Source organism: Ostrea edulis, chromosome 6 (genome assembly GCF_947568905.1).
Source record: "Ostrea edulis chromosome 6, xbOstEdul1.1, whole genome shotgun sequence".
Lineage (NCBI taxonomy): Eukaryota > Metazoa > Mollusca > Bivalvia > Ostreida > Ostreidae > Ostrea > Ostrea edulis.
In genome coordinates this window covers 60382389-60404640 of record NC_079169.1, presented here as the reverse complement: position 1 = coordinate 60404640, position 22252 = coordinate 60382389, and the positions used below count along the sequence as shown (strand labels likewise).

The 22252-nt window shown below is 35.9% G+C and overlaps 1 protein-coding gene and 1 long non-coding RNA gene across 19 annotated transcripts in view; one reads left to right on the top strand and one right to left on the bottom strand.

Moving 5' to 3' along the window:
* The window catches only part of LOC125647598 (zinc finger and BTB domain-containing protein 18-like), a 35910-nt gene that overhangs the window by 7546 nt on the left and 6112 nt on the right, over positions 1 to 22252 (bottom strand). For 6 of the 18 annotated variants that reach the window (XM_048874344.2, XM_048874348.2, XM_048874335.2 and 3 more), the window contains exons 3-4: positions 20249 to 21663; positions 19754 to 20028 (exon numbers count right to left, since the gene is read on the bottom strand). In XM_048874344.2, coding sequence (XP_048730301.1) covers positions 19754 to 20028; positions 20249 to 21663 — 1690 coding nt within the window. Of the gene's footprint in view, positions 1 to 38; positions 2963 to 3084; positions 4137 to 4792; positions 6019 to 6187; positions 7198 to 7413; positions 18231 to 18367; positions 19079 to 19753; positions 20029 to 20248; positions 21664 to 22252 lie in introns of those variants that run through there. The other 12 variants (XM_056140305.1, XM_048874331.2, XM_048874337.2 and 9 more) reach the window with 12 other exon arrangements.
* Positions 3986 to 5557, top strand: LOC130046872 (uncharacterized). The gene is made up of 2 exons (XR_008795918.1): positions 3986 to 4101; positions 5254 to 5557. It is a non-coding gene; the product is annotated as an uncharacterized LOC130046872 (long non-coding RNA).

The following is a 22252-nucleotide window of genomic DNA, read 5'->3' as shown; positions in this document are numbered from 1 at the left end:
TTCATTCATTTAGTGCAGTCAGAACAACAACAAATACGTAGTGTTTATAATATTTATTTGTCTAATCAAGAGACATCTACAATATTAATCATTTTTCAAAAATCAGAACCTTCAAATCCATTCACACAATCGTTTTCCCTCTGTTACTGAAAATGCGTCGAGTTCATTTTATTCTACCATGAAAAAGGCAAAGATAACACTGTAATACTATATATAGGTATAGAAACATTCTGAAGCCTACAAAATGATGTAACAAACATTGGTATATATGTACATTTTGAAATCTTACACAATGATTGCAAAATTCTAAGTACAGGCATATCCCATAGCTTAGATAAACAGTCACTGGAGGTATGCAATGTTCATCAGCTTAGATAAACAGTCACTGGGGGTATGCAATGTTCATCAGTCACTTGCTACTGTGTATATTTGCCAAATGACGATTCATATCAGCTTTGTGTTTAAAAGTCGACTTACAAAACTGGCAATGGAAGTGCCTTCTCTCTGAATGAGATTTCAAATGACGGTTTAGATGACTTCGAGATTGTGCAACTTTTCCACACAATTCGCACTTCAGTTGCACAGCAGGAAAATGGACCTTCTTATGCAGGTAACATCCTTGTTGTGTTTTGAACATTAGCCCACACATATCGCAATACGTGGCGTAGCCATGTTGTTTCACATGCTCGCAGAATTCGTCACCATCCACGGCTTGAAATCCACAGATGACACAAGCTCTTGGTATCCCAACAGAGAGGGAATCTTGCTCAGCAGTGACTGACGACTGATCCGGATGATCTGCAGGAAAAACGCAATATTAAATACCTTGTAACAATTTGTCATGGGAAGCAAATTCAATTTATGTCATGCTGTCCAATGTGTGCTACATTGTACAGTCATATAAGTGACCGCCTAATCATAATTAGGTATGCATGGATGTGTTCAAATTACAGAGAAGTCCCAGAACTAAGCCAAACCTCGCATGCTTTCTGATGCAGTACAGTAAATTGGCTGTTGCCATGCTTCAACATTTTGCATTATCAGATTTCCAAAATGCCTCTACACTTGTGCAAAGTTTTCTCAACGACGTAATTGAATTCTTGCGCTGATATGAAAACTACATATACATATATATCATAATATGTGAAGATTTAAATCCTTTTAATTGTAAAAGTACCTTTCACATTTGGGTATATCTATAGATGTTTTGCATATATCGAACAATATTGTTTGCGCAATACAACATTTTGTGTCTCTACACATGTATTACATGGAAGCGTAAAAATCTTTTCCAACAGTTTCAATCTAAAATATGCAAGCATGCGTCTTAAGAGAACTTGCATATTTGTAAGACTTGTTGCATCGTTCACATGTAAATAATCGTGAGGCAGAATGAGACATTTGATGGCGCATCAATCGACTTGCACTTGCAAACTGTTTCCCACAAACAGTGCATCTTGGGTAGTCCGATCTTGCAGAGTGATACATTTTCTTGTGGATCAGAAATCCAGAAGCAGATTTAAATCCTTTACTACACGTAAAACAAAATGCTGCAAATTGTGCGGACTCATCTTGCTGAGTTCCTTGAAAGTTCCGAGACAAAGGTTTAGATTTACTTCGTCTTTTAACAGGTACAAAGGATTGTTGAACTTGACAACAGGTTCCTAGAGAAAGTAAAAATGTTTACTAAAATTAAGTGATGTATAACTGCGTATCTTATGCATTTACATTATGTATTCCATGCCAAGAAAACAAACACTGCAAAATTTAATGGGTAGACCATTTGAGAAATTATAGCATATCCTTTTTTAAAACAAAAGACAAAACACCATAACGAGAACAAATCAGTGATTGAACCTCTTCATTATTTCTCATTTACAAGAAAGTTTTCAAATGTGTACAATTCACATGCTTTTGCAGATGATCTTTGCGTTTAAAAGCACTGTCACAATAAGGGCAACCGAATGGCTTGACTCTAGAATGAATGGTCATATGTCGTCGCAAATGAGTTTGCGTCTGGAATCGTTTTCCACAAACACTGCACTCTGGGCACTCTTCCGCCGACCCGTGGACCATTTTCCTGTGAAACTTGAATCCTTCCATCGAAATAAAATACTTTCCGCATTCTTTACATATGGCACATACATTCTGTTTTTCAACTTCCTTCATATGGTGGAGGAATGTCTTCTCATTGTCAAACCAGCTGCCGCAAGTCTTGCAACACATCCTATGACAAGGCAGAGACACAGACCCATTTGCAGAGACGGCATCTCCTGCAGAAAAGACATTAATTTTAAATTCATCTACTCAAATGCCATTAAATTTGTATGCCTTCAATTTAAAAACTAAAAGAAATTCAACCTTAAATCAACGTTTAATATCATACATGTACATATATATATATGTAATAAATGAATAGCTCTGTACAGAAATGTGATATCCATTAAAGGTTCAAAGCAATTAATTGTTATTATACACACAAGTGACGTAAACCCACACAGTGACACTGTTTAGTTCTGCTGGATGTTCTTCTCAGGTCAATAGATTTACGTATGATCACTCTGAGTATATGTCTGTCCATGCTTTCTTCTAATATGATCTATCAAATGATCTCTGCGTTTGAAGCCATTTGAGCAAATGTTGCACTTGTGTGGACGAGCTTCAGAATGAATTACCAAATGCCGTTTGAAATGACACAAAAAATTAAAAGTTTTCTGACAATGCGGGCAAGTAAATGGTTCGTTTTCCCCTTCCATCGGATGCGTCATCAGATTTCCAGGCATGCATGCATTTCCCTGGGGAACTATTTCTCCAGCGCCTCTAAATAAATCCGCCTCCGGAAAGTTGTGTCGGGTTCTTAAGTGTAAAACTAATTCTGAGCGACTGCGACACACATCACCGCAGACATGACACGTGCTCCTGACAAACGCATGTGGATCAACTGCCGCAGGAAGTTGTCGTGCTGAAAATACAGCAAAGTCTGATTACCACAGGGCCTCAATTAGACCTATTGTACGTCTTCCTTACCCATGTAAGTTGTACCGGTCTGATAACTGGTCTTGCTACACTGAATGTTCAAGACGCTTATTTTTAACCACATCTTAAAGCGTCATGACCAGAGAGATTTCCATTTCATCTGTATATGATGTAGACCTAAATGTACAAGACTAACGCCTTGCAGTTGTACACTTATGACTATAAAAAAAATCAAACTCGTATGAACTCGAATTAGTAGAAAAATCAAAATGACATTTATCGCATACCATGACCAACACACCATTCCGTTTCTTCTGATCATAATAATACCGAGCCACTTCGCCTAAATTTTGACTGGATCCCACCAATAAATTCGTGTTTTTCTTACAAACTACTCACCATACAAGGGTGTAATCATTTGAAAAACGCAGTATTATTTTTACAAAAGAATGGACCGCACTAACAGGTGCTCCCACTGGTCATGTCACTTTAATACATGTATGTTTTATTTAACAACACTGACAACATTTACAACACAACAGCAACAGAACTTCAATGTCCATTACAGTGATTTCATAACCTTCTACATTGTACACGTTAGTAATTACTGGTCTGGTATACTATAATTGAACAACTAATTTAACTGCAGTTATACAGTTCACAAATGATTGGAAATGAAATTGATATTCATGTCTACTGCTATTTATCTGTAAATTGTTTCAGTTGCAAATCTTGTAAATCTACATTGTCTTTCGCGTCACTGTATACTCTACAGAAGCGCGAGTGATTTTTTGCGTTGTCTTTCAATTTGAAAGTTTTGAAACATCGAGTGCACTGGTACGGTCTTTCGCCGGTGTGCACCACCATGTGACGATTCAAGTTATAGTTGTCCTGAAAACATTTTCCACACACTTCACATTCCGGAAGATTCAGGGGCACTTTGTGTTTAGCCTGAAGGTGGTACTTATACGTCGCCGGAACAAAGAAGACCTTGTCACACTGCTCGCACATTTCACAGTACTTTCTTTTCTCGTCGAACTTGATATGGTGCAGCAACGTTTGACTGTCCTGAAATGCTGTCATACAAATCTTGCAGGTGTATTTCCCTACTGATCGAGGCATACGGTATGGTAAAGTTTCGTTTATGCTTTTAATTCCTCCTAAAACAAAACAAACCAAGTTTAAATGAACTATTTTAATGATTACATATTTCTTACAGTTCTGTACATCATAAAACAGTTGCAAATTGTTTGCGATTCATATGCACATTCAGGTATACATGTAAAGAGAACAATAACAAAAATAACAGGTAAAAAGCAAGTAGAACCGAGAAAATCATTTTCTAAATACATGTACATACAAATGCATTAGGTTTCTGAACTGTTAGAATATAATAATCAGCGATGTGTACAAGTAATACCACCGACATTTAAACACTAATTGCTACGTGTTGCTACTTCAACGATATACAAAAAAAAAAAAAAAAAAAAAATACTACATAGTAAAACAAAGTTTCAATAACATTCAATCAGGATCAAATTATTAAACAATCTCGCCTCGTGGTAGATTACGCACGTGTCCTCACAGTCCGTTCTACCCAGTTACTTTGCTTACTTCCTAATACAGAATAACAATACGTGGTCTGGGAAACAAACATTATTATCCTTCGGTCTTTGAATTGCATCTAGAGATTCTAAAATCTTGGATTCACGTGTAGGTGTTGTGCGTCATCTTGCCAAACACATGTCCGTTTGATTGGAAAAAGTATCCTCTGAATGAACATGTTAGTAGTTTGTAAAATAAACATATAGACAAGTTTATCAGGTGTCTTAAAAAATTTATTTACTAGTACTTTCTACAGAACATTATTACAAAAACACATTGCACATGGTGAAAATGAAATAAACAACAGAAATCAAATAAACGATATGCTGTGATACACAGCAATCTTAATTGTCACTATATACACATGTATTCATGATCCTTGTTCATGTCGTTTCAAATGATTCTGCAATACCCAATTAAATTTAAAGGCCATCGAGCAAACGCTACAAACGAAGGGTCTAGATGACGAGTGGATTTTCATGTGTCTCCTCAACAAACTGGGAGTCTGAAACCGCTTACCACATTCTGAGCACGGGTGACTTGAACTCTGGTCGGAGTGAAACATCATCATGTGGTGCCCATGGCCTTCTCGGGACTTGAAATACTTGGGACAAATATCGCACATTGCAACATATCCATGATATACCCGTAAATGCTTCATTTTGTTTATAGGTTCAACAGACTTTCCACAGACTTTACAGACATTATTGAAAAACATGTCAGCAGGCTGTGAAGAGGTTTGTTCTGCAAGAGCATGGCAGGTAACGATATGTTCCGTTACTTGATTTCGCGTTTCAAAATACTTTAAGCACACTTTACATTGCTCCACAAACCCGTGAAAGTCTCTCAGATGGATGTCCATGCAGAAGTTTTCAACTAAGGCTCCGCATACGTTGCAAGTCTCTTTGGATATTGAAACCTCTGAATGGTCTATCAAAAAGAATAAACAAATAGTCAATAAAGTGATGTACGACAATGGTTTGTCAAGCTACAATGTGCTATGTGTGTGTGAATGCGACAATACTAAGTATCACTGAGGTTGATCACTGCCGTTTTCTTGCACCGATATATGACCACTTTCATGTCTTTTCCAACTTTCTTTAAACCTAAATGTTCTATAACACACTCTACAAGCATACGGACGATCGTCTGAGTGACATCGCAGATGTCTTTTAACAAAACTCGGACCCTGAAAACTTTTCCCACAGATTGGACAGAAATGCACTTCGCCTGCTGAAGTAGATCCGTGCATTAGTTTCATATGGTAATTATAACCAGATTTTGACTTAAAACATTTTCCACATAATCCACAAATAGCGACTTGATGGTTTTCCATTGAATGCTTTAGAAGAGACTCTTGGTCAGGGAACGCCAAACCACAGCAAAGCCCACAGGTGTTGATCGCAAAATGGGATGGGGTAACATCAGCACGTTTGCCTGATAAAGAAAATAGTCTGTATATAGACGCTTCCTAAATTCTGGATTTAATTATGCATGCATCGCTAAGTTACAACAAGGTTACGTCAAGTACTTGCGTACTAAAACCCATGCAACATATAGATTGCCCTCCTTACAAATGGTACTCTACCAGGTATATCAAGGACACTTTTGAATGGACAACGCATAACTTTATTGGATACAGGTATTTGCGCACAAAATAACAAGTAAATGATATACGACACTTTTCAAACTAGACACAATTCGTCCAGTTCACATCATCTGCCACCCATGTGAGCTTTGATATGCAGTTTTAAGTTCCATTTATTTTTGTACGTTTTCCCACAGAGTCGACACTTAAACGGGCGTGCATCGGAATGACTACGCAGATGGTAGATGAGTTTACTCGGTGTCGGAAAGCGCTTCCCGCATTTGTTACACGTTGGTACATGTTCGCTGGTGAAATGATAAACCTGTCTGTGTTGTTCGTAGCCTCTTTTTGAATTGTACCATTTTCCGCAGTCCTCACATTGCAATTTGTTTTGTGTCCATGAAGCTGTGCATTCTTTATCAGCTGAAAAACATAAACACTCGAATTCATCAGTAATAAAATATCTGAATCTACAGTGGCACACGTAATGAGATGCTCGACAGCATCATCTTAACATAGTATACAAGGACAGTATCGACAACTATACAAGTTTAATGCACTATATTTTAAGACTTCCCACACGCAGATTGAACACTAAGTATCTTTTCTCAAATTTTCGCTGTCTTTGCAAACAAACTCCAAGTGAAGGTGCAAATCCCTTTTATGCTTATATGATTTCCCACAACGGTCACAAACAAACGGTTTTTCTGAGGAGTGACTTCTTTCATGGATCAGAAGATTGCTGAGTGCAGGGAAACATTTTCCACATATTTTACATGCCGGCAGATGTTCCCTGGAGCTGTGCTGCATTTTCCTGTGCGTATTATACCCTTGGTAGGACCGATATCCTTTACCGCAGTCCTGACAAATAACGATGTATCCGTGATTCAAAACCCCTTTGAAATGTTGCAATAATTCATCTTTGGACTGACAAGATATTCCGCAGATCTTACAATTACAAGATTCTTCCTTGCCAAGGGACCACGAAGTGTTATTGGGATATGGTCTCGCTTGTGGTAGTGCAACTCCTAAGAAAAGATGGAAGACTGCGTCAGATTCTGTCTACAGGGCAGGAAAGCAAACATAACAAACTGAACTTGATTTCTTATGCCGGATAAATTACAAGTTTATCATAAGAAAACCAATATCTCCGTAATAGACATTTATGTAACCGCTATTTTCTGTAAAAATACACTGCAGTGACGATAAACATAATGAATAAATAAATAAAAAGAAAATCATGCGATATTTTCACCAAAACTTTTATTATTATTCATTTAAAACATACACATTTAAATTCAACATCTATGAAAAATAAAACATTCTACAACACTTCATAGCACATATCCATTCCATTTGAAACAGTCCATCATATATCAATGCCCAATGTTTACTAGTACATGTCAACTCTGGAGTTACCAGATTTAAGGAGAAGCAAAAAATACTATCCCTATGCATAATGAAGTCTCATGTGAGTTTTCAGGTTTGCTTTAAATCTGAAGCCCCTATGACAAACAGAACACACAAAAGGTCTGTGGTCGGAGTGACAAGCCATGTGTCGTTTTACAAGACTAGGAGATTGAAACTTCTTTCCGCACACTATGCATGAGAAGAGCTCGCTACCAGAGCTGTGCTTCATATTGTTATGGTAGTTAAAACCTAGGACAGACTTGAACGGCTTTTTACAGAGATAACAGTATGCTCTATATCCGTGAATTCGTATATTATGGCTAGTAAAACTTCTGGAGTCTGCAAACACAATGTTGCATTCTCTGCATCGCAGGCCTTTGTTGCTCGGAGTTAGAGAGGGCTGGGGATAAGGTCCTATCAAAAACAAAAAGTGACAGTAAATGGCCTAGTTTGAACTGTTTCAGAAAGACTTAGCCTACATAATAGGAAAATAGCCTAAACCTACACAGGAAAAGATAACTTAAACCTATACAATTCTCAACTTCTCGTGATATACTGTTGTGTAAAACATCATGCTGATTTCTACATTGTATCTACACTTTACTCTGAGATATCCATCACTGGATAAAAAATATAATATAATACAAAACAAATAAAAAAAATTAAAACCCATTTTTCATATGAAGGAACATTCTACAAAACACTAACAAACAGAGTAAAAATCATTATATATGTAATGATTAAAAAAACATGTAACAAATCTCAATACATAACCCCTATCACACAAATCTGACTAATCGATTTCAAACATTTCAATACATACATACAAAAGAACCCACTGCTATTCAATGTTTTACAATGTATAATATATTTAACAATAACACTATTAAAGAAAATATTATATTAAGAAATTTTAAACTGAATTTAAAAATGTCACAATTTGATAAAAAAAAAAAAAAAAAAGATGAAAAGTCTTGAAACATGTTTAAATGTTCCAATGTTGTGAAGTCTGAATATATACAATATTTACATTTACAAAAACTACTTGTAAATACACCAAACCAGGCACCATATATCATACTTAACTGCATAACGTCCTTTAGAGCTCAACAAGGTCATTTGCACATGATATGCCATGTCGTTTATTATCAATTACTTTTTCTTGATTCTTGGGACGTAAAACAATTAACCAATCGATCAATCTTGGTTCCATGACAACTCCTTACACTTCTTAAACAGTTTGGTCTTAACAAGAGTGTATTGGAAACCAATTTGTTGTGGCCTTGACCTCCATTATATCAGTACCACATGTATTAATGTCCCCGCTGACATTCAAGTTTGAAGTATTTGGAAGTCCAAGGATGTGAAAATAATATTGGGTGTAAATGAAACAAAAATAGAATGTGTTTTTGATTTCTTGATCAGTTGTGAAGAAAACTGAATTAAATTAATTAGCAGGGATATGAAAGAGTAATGTGGACCTGCTAATGAATTAGTAAGACATTAATCACTTAATTACTACGGAAAGCGAAATTTTGATCTGAAAGTTATCATTATAAAAGTACAGAATAAAAATCTGCTAATCATCTAAAACAGCAGCAGGAAAAGTCCAGGAACGTTTAATAATTAGAAATCAGAAGGTTAGTCCAGGAAGAATAAAAAGAGTTTCGGAGCAACAAACTTTGGTGAAAATCAGACACGAAAATCCAGAAAACAGTAATTAGATATTTTCATATGGGAAAATAACTTTGGCAAACATAGGTCAATCAATATGAAACTCGAACTTGACCTCTAAATCTTCAATATTGAGACATATCGAATATTCATTCAGTATTGAATATTGACAAGGAAGCAACAACAACAAAAACTATGATAGAATGACAGACATGAGAATGATAGAATGACAGATGAAAAGGGGTAACACTCTATGCCTCTACAATTTAATGGAAAAGGGGGGGGGGGCAGAAAAAGTTCATGAAGATATTTGAAATAGGCTTCATGATTTCGTGCAATGCATCTAGTACACCCATCCTCCCACCCAGGTACTACCTAGATAAAGTGATCCTCATGTGTCTGTCTTCTGATGGTGACACAGAAATAGGATGTGTGGTACATGAACCTCTGAAATGTGTAACTGCATGTCTCGGTACATGTACAGATTAAATTTACTACCAAAAGAACACTGCGCAAACCTGTAAGCTATAATCAAATACGACAAGTGTATAGTAAACATTATCATTACATACAATGACATTGATTTGGTTCAAGTAACATTTTGATATCTGTTTCACCACAGCACATTACCTGATCATTATGGAGTCTTGGACAAACGCAATCTTTTGGTGATGAACTTCCTATCTGGACCGTGAAAAACACGATTCAATGTTTACGCGTTTGTCTTCTAAAAATACGTCAGTATGATGGGTATGATCGATTCTTCACAATGAAGGGTAATACCAGGATCAGAACTTTACCGCACTTTTGAATGATAAGTGTTTTATGTGTGCTGTACATGCATGATACACATCTAATTAAATGTATCCTTCTGTGTCTAAATGTGTAGATATGGATGCAATACTGAAAACTTGTTAAATGATAGACAAATTGTTAGTGACAACATCTGATAAGGAACACTGTATGTTCTGTGCTATGTGTACTTACAGGTGTCATTAATATACAAAACTTACAGGTGTCATTAAAATACAAAATTTACAGGTATCATTAACATACAAAACTTAATAGAGTAAACGAAAACATGAATTATTTGAAAATACAAATTCAGAGGAGGGAATGAAAAATTGAATAGCAGCATATTCATCTTTATGGCTCAATTCTTATGGCTGTTTTAAATTCAATGAATTTGCTTGTTTATTTGCTTCAAGTCCCATTGACCCTGTGATAATTTTTCATTCATATTTGGGCATCACCAATTGTAAGTGAAGTGTTATAAATCTAGACCTCGTGTCGTAATAAGGTATAATGTGGTCAAGGCATTAGTAGGATTCGAACCCAAGACCTGAACACTCTAACCACTCAGCCATCATGACAAATCACTGAATTTGTAAAAATGACAACATACTCTAAGCAAGTGAAGCAATTTCCCCTGTTGCATATATAATGTAACTTGAGTAGTTCTTATGGGACTAAGATTAACTAATACCGAATATTTCGATATTAAAAAAGTAAGGGTCAGAAGAAAATCCTACTTCTAAATGAACAATGACCTTGACTTGGCTTAATGTTGGTGTTTGCTCTGTGTTACGTCCCATCTAAGTAAGAATCCTTCCTGTTGAAGGAACATTCCCTACCTATGTTTACGTCTTAGATCTGACGTGGCGCTGGGATTGAATTGAACCTGGACTTCCAAGTTGCAAAGAGAGCTCCATGACCACTAGGCTACCATGACTGGCCGGCGATGTTATTGGGCGACAGGTGATATGTGAATAACATTAAGGTGGAGTGATACTTAATGATTGTAATTTATTTACTAAACTTATGTCAGATGGGCAACATGGTTGATGCCTTGAAACAGAGTGTTCTGTTGGCTATTTACAATGTCTGGAATCATGTGACAAAAAATTGTTTACATGGCTGAATGACTTGCTAGAGAAAATGAAAGTAATCAGCCATTTTGTTGACATAACTGCAATTTTCTATTATGCTTATTTTGCATCAAGCACTAAAACCTTACGAAAGCTATTAAATAAACAAATACCAGTAAAGTGTAGTTCATCTTCACAAGTCAAGGTTATTGATTCATTACCTCGAATACCTCACACTACTGTTTGTGCGAGGTAACAAATCAATAACTCTTGACTTGTGAAGATGAGTGTAGCTTTAAAAAGGATTGATCACAGTCTGAAGTTGTGCTCATATAATACCAGTAAGGACTTCTTATTTAAGTAACAGTGTACCTAAAAACTGCATGTTGAATACCCTAAAGATAAGTGTGTAAATAAGTACGTATTTCAATATTTTTGTGAAGTGAGACAGTTCATATGTATACTTATCTTTTTCGACCCTATGGTTTGCCAATAATTTATGGTCCAGTTAAACTGATTTTATTTAAGACTAGGTTCACCTCATTGAGATGGGATGATACTGTAATTGAACCTATGAAGTCTTTGTGTAATATGAATATGTACCTATATTTGTAAAACTTGTTTTCACAAAAGCGATTGACACCAATATTTGACCAGATTAAAGATTCTTCCCCCCTCCATTGTCTCTCTAATAATTTTCAATAACTGTCACAGCATACTCCATGTTAACTTGCTATTAAGTAATCAACATCCCAAAAGCTGGTGTAATTGGTAAAGGTAATGACCTCTGATCATAAGAACATGATTCGTGATGAGATTTCTTTTGATCCTTGATTAGCAAACAAGGTGAGTGGATCTGATCCAACCAATGGGATCTGATTTTAATTAAATTTGAAATGTTAATGTCCTTTGACCAAGACATCAAACCCACATGTACATTTTGGACAAGTATGAATGGCTGTGACCTTGACCTAATGATTAGAAATCAACAGGCATCTTCCACTCAATCTGCCACATCTTCAGATTGTATAAAGCAGAAAGACAAACGTCTCTTTGTTGTCATGGTTTGTATTCTGACACTGACTGAATTATCACAGCTACATACCTAATAGCATCATACATGTACATAGGTGTAAATTTGAGGCACTTTACCTACAGCTGTTGACATCTCAATATGAGCGAGCAATTCACAAGGGATGTAAAAACAAGGAAATCAATCACAGAAAGTGACTTAACTTACAATTGTTTTCTCCACAACTCAACTACTATAATTCTTATTGACAAAAATGTCCTTCTGTTCCAGGAATGAGAATAAAAACTATCAAATGACACTAAATAATAAGTTGTGTACAAAACTGCCACTTTGGTTACTGACTTTGAACTTGAAATATGACTAAGATATCAAAATGCACCTGTGATCTGTGATGTAGAACCTTCAATGCTACCACCTTCATCACCATACATAGGTCAAAGTTTATTACACTTCCACCTAAATCAGGAGATGTCTCTACATGAGTGAAAAATTCTCAAATGTGACAATAAACAACATATAAACAAACAAATTTTATTCCAATACATGCAGCAATATTCCATTATGTGTCTACCAAATTGTCATATTCAAATACCAACTGTGACATTGAATGGACATTAAATAGGCACTGTACCTTTATCTCCCCACCCTGTCAAAACTAGACATACTTTAAGATTGTAATCAACATAACATTTGAACATAGACAGAAATAAATTCTTTGGACCTCCATGCATTAGGCAATAACATTGCAAAATCAGCATGATTACATCATAACTTAACTTTCAATCAAATTAATCATTTCTTGATGTCTCTCTGCCTACACTGAAAGCCTCATCAACAGGGATATTCAAATATCTACTGAAAGAGGAATTCAATCCTTCTATGAAGAGAAAACCTGACACAACAACTAAATCTGTTGGAGCAACATAAATGTCACCACCCAAGAATCATAACTCTGCCAAAAGTTACCCACTGGACCCATACAAGTACTTGACCTGCATATTTTCGTGATTTATCCATATATCCAAAAGTTCAGTCCAAGCTGTTCATGTATGGCTGACATAATGAGCAGAAACCGTTAATTGTTTGAGATTTTTTGAAGTCCAAATGACTCAACTTTTCCAAAAATTATTCAATCTGAACTAAACACAATCTGTTCTGGGGCATAACTCTGCCAATTATTTATTTTTTTAGGGGGGAGGGGGACCTGAACCAAATACATACTTGACCTGCGTATTCTCATGACACACTTGTGTCCTGCTACAAACTGACCATGTAGGACTGAGATAAGGAACAGAAACTATTAACTGCTTAAAATTTTCTAAATCCAAGGTGCACAGCTCTGTCAAAAATTATTCCACCAGAACTAATTAAAAACGTGACCTGGATACTCTCACAATGTATTTATATACAAAATGTCATTTGAATATGTGCATTTGTAGAAGGGATAATGAACAGAACTGAATTATGACAGAAGGATGGAAAAGATTAGCACTATATTCCCCAACCATATACAGGTGTCAAGATCAAAACTGACCTACAATGTATGGGTGTTTACGCAGATATTAAAAGTGCAAAATGGGATAATGATAAAAGTACAGTATATATCTATTTTCTACTTGCTTTATTTGATCCTCATGAAAGGTGAAGATAACGAACAGTGATCAATCTCATAACTCCTATAAAGGTGAAGATAACGAACAGTGATCAATCTCATAACTCCTATAAAGGTGAAGATAACGAACAGTGATCAATCTCAGAACTCCTATAAGCAATACAAAATAGATAGTTGGACAAACACGGACCCCTGGACACAGCAGGGGTGGGATCAGGTGTCGAGGAGTAAGCATCCCCTGTCGACCGGTCACACCCGCCATGACATATCATATGAAGTGCATGGTAGACTACCAATGTCTATTATTTATTGTTTTCTATGATAAACACTCATTTAGATTATAACTTATTCAACAATATTCATGGGTCACAATGATGCATTCTCCTTTCACAGCACCATCTCAATTACGGTGACCTATGACCTTTAGACACAAAATTCTATAGGGACCGCAGCATATGTGTGTGTGTATATATATATATATATCTTCCCTACAACTGTTTCTAGGAGATGCATGTAAGTGCCTTGAATAAAGTGGAGACAAATTTTAAACAAGTGATTAACATATTTCCTGATCAGTGATGAGTACCCATGTAATGTTGACAACCACAGAAGGACTCTTCTGAGAACCTACATTACATGTATGTGTTTTGATTACTACTAGCACATTCTTGTGGTCGAGTACTTCCGTTAAATGTGTAAAAATCACAAAAACAAAATTTACTATGTATGTGTTACAAATGTGTCTTTATTTTATATTCATATTTCCGTTTTTACAAACGACTTACACAAATACACAAACAAATAGAAACATGCCAACTTCACAATTCACTGCAATTCAACAATCCGACACAATTTGACAAAACAATCATTGAAAAAGTTACGTTGAATCATCTTGTCATGTAGATATATACATATCAACATAGTAAACTGATACTATCTTGTGTCCACTTTCTGAAAAAAAATTCCCCTTCCATATTCTTCATGGTAAAATTGTTCATCATCAATCTCGAAATAATCATGTTCTCAGCCATGAGACGCATTGCATAATATGTGCATCTGAGAGCTTATGAATACAGAGTCTAACCAACAGTATACACATGTTGATTTACTAAACTACTGCATTGAACAACAAAGTACTAATACCATGCTTGATCCACATTCAATACTTTGATCAAGGCTATTGTCACACGCTCTGCTTGTGTGGAAAATTGTTCTGCTTTTAAGCAGACTAATAGTACATACTCTGAAGATGATGTGTTAAGCACTTACTGTTAACACATTAAAATTTTGAAGGCTGAAACATGAACTTCTGTACCATTATGAAAAGATGCAAATTTTTTTTTAATCATTTACAGAATTGGTCAATCCATTTTATCAAAACATGTTTCATTCTCAGGAATAATTTCATCAAACCATTATTCTGCTGTTAATTGTATTTGTTGTAACCTATTACACTGCAAATGGTACGGAGGTTATGTTGATCAACTTCCAAGAACTCAAACACCAAAAATGTGTAGCATGAACCCAGATTAATATGTGAAATGTCAAACCTGTAGAAAAGCATAGGGATGGAATTCATTCTGACAGTATATAGAGTCCTATATGTTAAATAATTAATATAATCATGATATAAATAGAAATAAAATACTGGGCCATGATCACTTAATTCCTGCAATTCTTAACAATCATGTCAAAAATTTCTGATCTTTGCACCAAGTACTTTGTCCAAATGATCCCCCCCCCCCCTCAAAATGCAGTTGATTATCATAATTATGTAATAAGTAAAGATAAATTCTATTTTGTCTAAATGTGAAAAATGTGCTTCCATATTGCAGGAAATAGTGAGCAGTATATCTCTTTGTCCATTTCTCAATGTCTTTTCACATTGCCAAATGTATTTCCTTGAGAATCTACTATTAAAAGACAACTTCTAAAAAAGACCCTGACAATTGAGGATAAAGGACAATACATATATGCTCAGTTTAAAATCCATCCCTATGAATTATTAAGAATGATGAAATTTGCAAGGTTTTAACAATCCTTTCCTGTTGGTTTCATTACTTCATTAACACCTATCTATATGAGCGGTGCAAGTAAAATGACAGTATTAACACATAGCATAGGCACTGACAAGAAGAACTATTAAATTGCCTTAAAATCTTCCATTAGACAATGCATAATACATGGTATCCTTCTACAGTGGCTTCCGTTTACAACAAAATCAGATACAATGAAATGCCCCACACAATGATTGATTTTTAGGACCCAACCCAATATCTTCTTTTTCCGTCGATTACAAAGACGGTTGCTATAAAATTGATCATAATGATAATTCTGCTTATAGCACAGTAAAATGTTTGTTCCTCTTATCCGATTTTTATCGAATATAATGAAATTCATTATCACCATGGTTAATTGCATATGTTGCTCCACATACTGGAAAGCTCCAGACGGGGTTTTCTTAAGGTCTTCATTTCAAGGGCCTGGGCCTTTCCAATTGGGAAAAATAGCGACATTTTCTTCAAATTGAGAAAAATGTTCCATTCAAAGAAGTAGGGAGAAAACCAACCCAGAGTGCATTAAGGTATACTTGGACTCCTGACTTTCAATTTGGTCAAAGCTTACTTCATTCGATTAAGTAGAGACCAAAACATTAAGCCTGTGAAGAAGATATATGAACAATAAGGCTACCCTGCTTTGACTTGTTTTCATTGTTTGGGAATTTCAAAGCCAAATTTAGGAAAAATACCTGCTTTTTAGCATTGGTATTGGGGCCTATTTCGGCCCCCTACAGACCCCAACAAAATCCCTACCAGGTAGCATTGTTTATACACTTAGATGCACCAATCAAATTCAGGTGAATTGTGTAACTGAACTGTTGTTGATTTGTAATGTCCTTTTCTTCCATTTTGAACTATGACTTTGAAAAAGAAAGGCGATTTTCTTGTGAGAGAAAAGGTGAAATTAAAAGCTATCAAACATTTTGTTGGTTGTTGACAACTGCCTTAAATGTAAATTTGTAAAGGATTTAAAATGTCTGACCCAATATTTAGGGGCAGAAAATGTTAATATAAGAAGCTGGAAAATATAGAGAGAACAATGAAAAAATCGTACAAGATTTTTTAATTCTACTACACATTTACACGAAGCTTGATAATTTCAGATGATTTTATTTACTAGTATTCAAATCATGCTGACTTTAAAAAATCTCTCATGAAGAATGTTGCACATGTGTGAAAAATTGATTTTGATTTATTGTATTTTGACAGCTAATCACTGAATGGACTAATCAAACAGAATCAACTATTATCAAACATAAATTCTGATGCTGAAAATTGAGTGACAATGGCATCATCAACAAATTTATAATTATAAACTAAAATTAACATCAATTTGATGCGACAGAGATGCAGATGATCCTTATCATGACATGAACCAAACAAATTTCTGCTTTGGCCAAAACATAAATTGCTTTCACACTCTGACAGTTTAATATTGATAACTTGATGTTTCAATAGATACAGAAATTCAAATCATGTTTAATTAGCTGAAAGATTTCAAATCATGTTTAATTAGCTGAAGGAATTCAAATCATGTTTAAACAGCTGAAGGGGTTCAAATCATGTTTAAACAACTGAAGGGGTTCAAATTCTTTTGATACTGAAGGAATTCAAGTCATGGTTCCATCGCTGGAGAAATTTGAATTGAGACTCAAATCAAGAAAAGTTATTATGGTATCTATGGTTCTGTCTTAGAAAGATAAATTTATCATTATCCAAAGAAACAAACTTTTTAGATTTACTGCTTCATACACATGTAGGTTGAATTCAAACATGTAAGTGAAAATTATAAGCAATGCTAATAGATCTACTTCATACATCTCTCTCTCTATGCATTTTTTTTAGAATCTTCTGACCAATGGTAATTACAGAAACAACAAATAATGGACATTAAATACAATTCTTGACATCTTGTCAGTTAATACAATGATTTATCTACCCTCAAAGTAAAACATTCACCTGACCCTATTGACTGAGAAAATGCCAATAACTGTTTTACCACACCATTAAATAATTCAATGATACAAAATTCATCTTTATTTTATTTGAAGCTTTCCACAAAAAGTCAATGATAACAGATAAGATAATTAGTTGATTTTTATACAGTATAATTAATCATAACTTTTAACACTCATGATGTGGCGACTTCTGAACAACCCAGTGGAATCTAGGGTGTGAACAAGCGTGGCTCGGAGAGAATGGTTGGTGTACCTTTGTGATAAGCCCGCTTTCTCCGAGATTCCTGCCATCATGTTCCCAATTTTATTGTGTCCTATTGGGATGTTGTCAAACCACTCTATACAATTCTGATATCTGCGTTTGGGCCTTTGGAAAATCCTTTCACAAAATGGATTTAAATGTCTCTTGTACTTCAAAAATGACTTTACCGGACAGAGAGGATCATCTAGAAAAAAGAAAAGGAATTATATAAATCTAAATATCTAATTTGGCTTTAATTTTCAGATTCAGAAGAAATGAATTCAAATTTTTTTTATCATAAGAATTGAAGCAATTTCATTTTATCAAATATTTTTTACAAACCTGGTATTGCATACATCCGTCCATCTGCTGTGTTGAGATCCTCCTGAAGATTTTTTGTCAGTTCATCCTTGTCAAAATTAATGTACAGTCTACCTTCTGCATCATGCCGGGCACTGAAGTCGGATACCTTCAATTGGTGCAAATTTTCACGACCTCTACGACCAAAGTACAACACAATTTCCACAAACACCTTTTCCTGAAGTTTTACATTGTCCTCAGTATCAAAGTACTGATACATAAGTTTTAAGTCATTGGTTTCGATAGGCGGATAATGGGAAACTCCTCCCATACCGCTTCGTTTCAATTCCTTGGTCGCTGCCGAAAAAGCGAACTGAGATTTTCTGAACTCGTTTCCGTGAATAATATCGATTTGGTTTTGTGAATTCACACACAAATGCCTGCCCAGTCCATGTCTGATAGAAAACAAACTGCTCTTTTTGTACAGTTTACCCCCGATTGTTCTAGCCTCCGCATAAAATTTGGACAAAGCAGAATCCAATGCATCTGGTTCCATTAATTCAAAATCAGGAGAAAGTCCCTTTTCCACTAAATAGCTTCGAAATACTTTCACAGCCATTTTTGTGGCCTTCTGAGTGTTCCCTGCATCTTTATCATCAAGAAGTCGCTGGAATTGGGCGTCGTCAAGCGATGCAAATCTTGCCATGTTTTTATTACTAAGCTGCCCGGGATTGTTAACGTCTGCTTCAAGACCTAGTCGAAAGTTATTAGAGACGCGAGTTTTCATTGGATGACCAAATAATAAAACCAATCGTATCAATTTGGGGATTCCCAATTACTTTTGGTCCGAAGTTGGAAGAATCAAATGTTCTTTTTATTTACTTTGAAAGCACATGTGGATGAATGCAACATTTTATTTTGTCTCGTTTGTTGGATCTCATCCAATCAGAAATCTTTGAATTATTCAATCATGTAAGAAAAATTATCTCCCAATTCCCCTGCATTTCATTGTAAACGGAGTCCACTGCATTGTTTTTAAAACAATATAATTTACAATGTTACATAAACTTTTATCAATATATGAATTCTGCATCCATTGTGCCTTTGACCAAGTTAAGTCTTAAAACCATAAAAACTAGTTTGGGCATTCCTCTCGTGATTTGCTGTGCTGCTCAAAATATATCAATACCTGCACCTCTCTCATCATTAGATATAGTTCTGTAAATGTGAATTTTTGCCTAATGACATAAAAAAAATGATTGAAATACATAAAGATGGAAAACACCCTAATTTTTGGTTTAAAAAAATTGAATTTGAAACTTTTTGCAATTTAAAAAACATCTTCCTGGAATAAGAAATTGATTATCAATGACCAAGACTTGCCTCAAATTTCATCACTCTTAACCTCAAGTTAAAAAGTAAGCCTACCTTTGCTAAAGGAACCGTCTTGCCAGGAAACATTTGGATCACCACCGAGACCGCTACTCTCATTGGAGAAATCTTCCCTAGACCATTCCCCCGGAGGATCTTCAATCTCGCTCGGCTCACCCAAATCATCCTGACTGCCCAGATTAACAGGGTGTTTAATGTCATCAGGAATATCGACATACATGTCTAGCCCCCCTGTGTCCTCGTCCTCCTCTATCTTTATCACTGTCATGCCTGTGGTAGACTCAACAGACTTACCATCAGCATTATTATCACTGCAAATAAATTTGAAAAAGCAACATTATTGGTACATGTATTATCAATCTTTGCAGACTGCAGCTAGGACTTCTATTCACATTTACATTTACATTCACATTTAGCAATTTTGATGTTTTAGTGTTTGATATATGTATTCTCAATAAAAGTGACCCTACAACTTAAATATAGAGACCTAAACATATGGTATTCAACCAACAAAGCTTGTGTCCACATTACCTCTGCATAGCAACAGGTTCAGATGCAGCTAGCAACCTTTCAACATCATCTGAGTGCATCTCGATGGCTTTCTGTGTTGCTGTGTCTTTTTCTTGAGAATTACTTGTTGTAAGATCCTGATTGGGAGGAGTACTTTCAGACTGAGGCTGATCAATTAAAAGTGTTGGCTGTCGTCTGCTAACATCAGCTGATGGTTTGATTGGTGAGGGCAATGGTGGTGAAGGTTCTGGAACATTCCTGGGACTCACGGAAATGGTTCCTACTGAAGTAGGAATTATCTGAGGACTGCTGGACTGTGGTGCACTGCCAGCTGCAAAATTGACTTGTGACGCACTGCCTGCAGTGAAACTGGCTTGAGATGGACTACCAGCAGCGAAGGATTTCTGAGAGCTTTGAACACTGGAAGCTGACATATGTTTAAGTTGTGGAGGGTGATGAGATCCTGGATGAGAAGTTCTTGCTGGTGGCTGTTTGGTCTGTGCTGTTTGACTTAACTGTTGTCTCTGAAAAGCACCTTCCAAGTCTGTCCGAGGTGACTGGTCCATGTTGTACGGTGGTTGTTTCTGAGATGATTTTGTTGGCTGTGATTGATCGAAACTTGAAGAAAGTCTTTCATTTGTTGGATCATGTCGCCCTCTTCCTATATTTGGTTGCTTGCTCTGGGGGGGCACGCCTGAACTAGAAACATTGATAATTTGTACATCACTGTCACCTCCTTTCACCTGACCAGCCACTGAGATGGACATGCTCTTTTGGACCGGTGGCCTGTCTGACTTCTTTGGCCACCCATTTGCATCCCTCTCTGGAGGATCAGTAGTGACCAACTCTACTGAATCCTCTATAATTTCTATAACTCCTGGTGGAGGCTTTGGTTGAGAAAAACCTGATCCAAGTCTTGGGACACGTTCAAATGGGTCTTGCGTATAGCTGTGTGCCATGCTGAATCTGTCATCCATTCTCTGACCCAGTCCACTTGGACTAGATGGCTGTACCCTTGCTCTCTTATTATCAGGACTTGGGGGTTTACCACTGCTGTCTGATGATCTTTTCATTGCACCATCTTGAAGAGTCTTTTGGATGTTTGTGGAACATACATAACGGAATTCAACACTGTCTTGCATTTCAAAATTAGCACCATCATAAGATGACATGCCAGATTTGGCAGTCAAACACTTTTGAAAATCAATACAACACTTTGCCACACCATCTGCATGCAAGAGTTTTGCAATCTTTTCAACATCCTTGCAGTTTTCTTCTGTTAACATCATGTAACCTTCATATAAATACTGCAAAAAGGCTGTGACAGAATTCTGCTTAATATCTGCATTTAGCCGGACTTCTAAATGCGATCCAACAGAGGCATTTTCCATGTGCTGGAGCATGGGACATGCTGCAATCAACACCAATCTGTGAGCCTGCAATCATTCAAATTGATTCACATTATATTTTTCGTAATCTTTTTTAAATATATATGAATTACAAACTAAGTTTACATGTAAATTCAACTTAGACATGATGAAATAATATAAATAAACACTACATATCATGATATAATAGTTTCTTTCTTTGTTTATTGTTTAGGTTCCATTCCAGAATTTTTCTATGTGTAGAGATGTCATCAGTTGTATAGAAAGTGCCTCAAAATTTGACCTCTACACGGTGCTCAAGGTCGTAGCAATGAGGATTCTTTATCATACATGGGACCTCTATTTCCAAGTTCATATTCGAGAGACCAATGACTTTCACTTCTATCAGCGATGCTTTGTGAAGAAACGATCACTACCTATGTTAAATGCCTTAATGTGGTACTGGCCTCGCAGCTGTGTCTGATACAATGGTAATACATCTGGTAACAATTTATAAACCAGTAAGTAACAAATGAAAGATCAGTGAGTATAAATTTTAGTCCCACCAGATTAATTGTTACTGTTGCTAAAACAAGACTTGTAACTTTATCAACTGTTTGTTGCTCTGTCGGTATGAAATATTGTTGCTCTGTCGGTA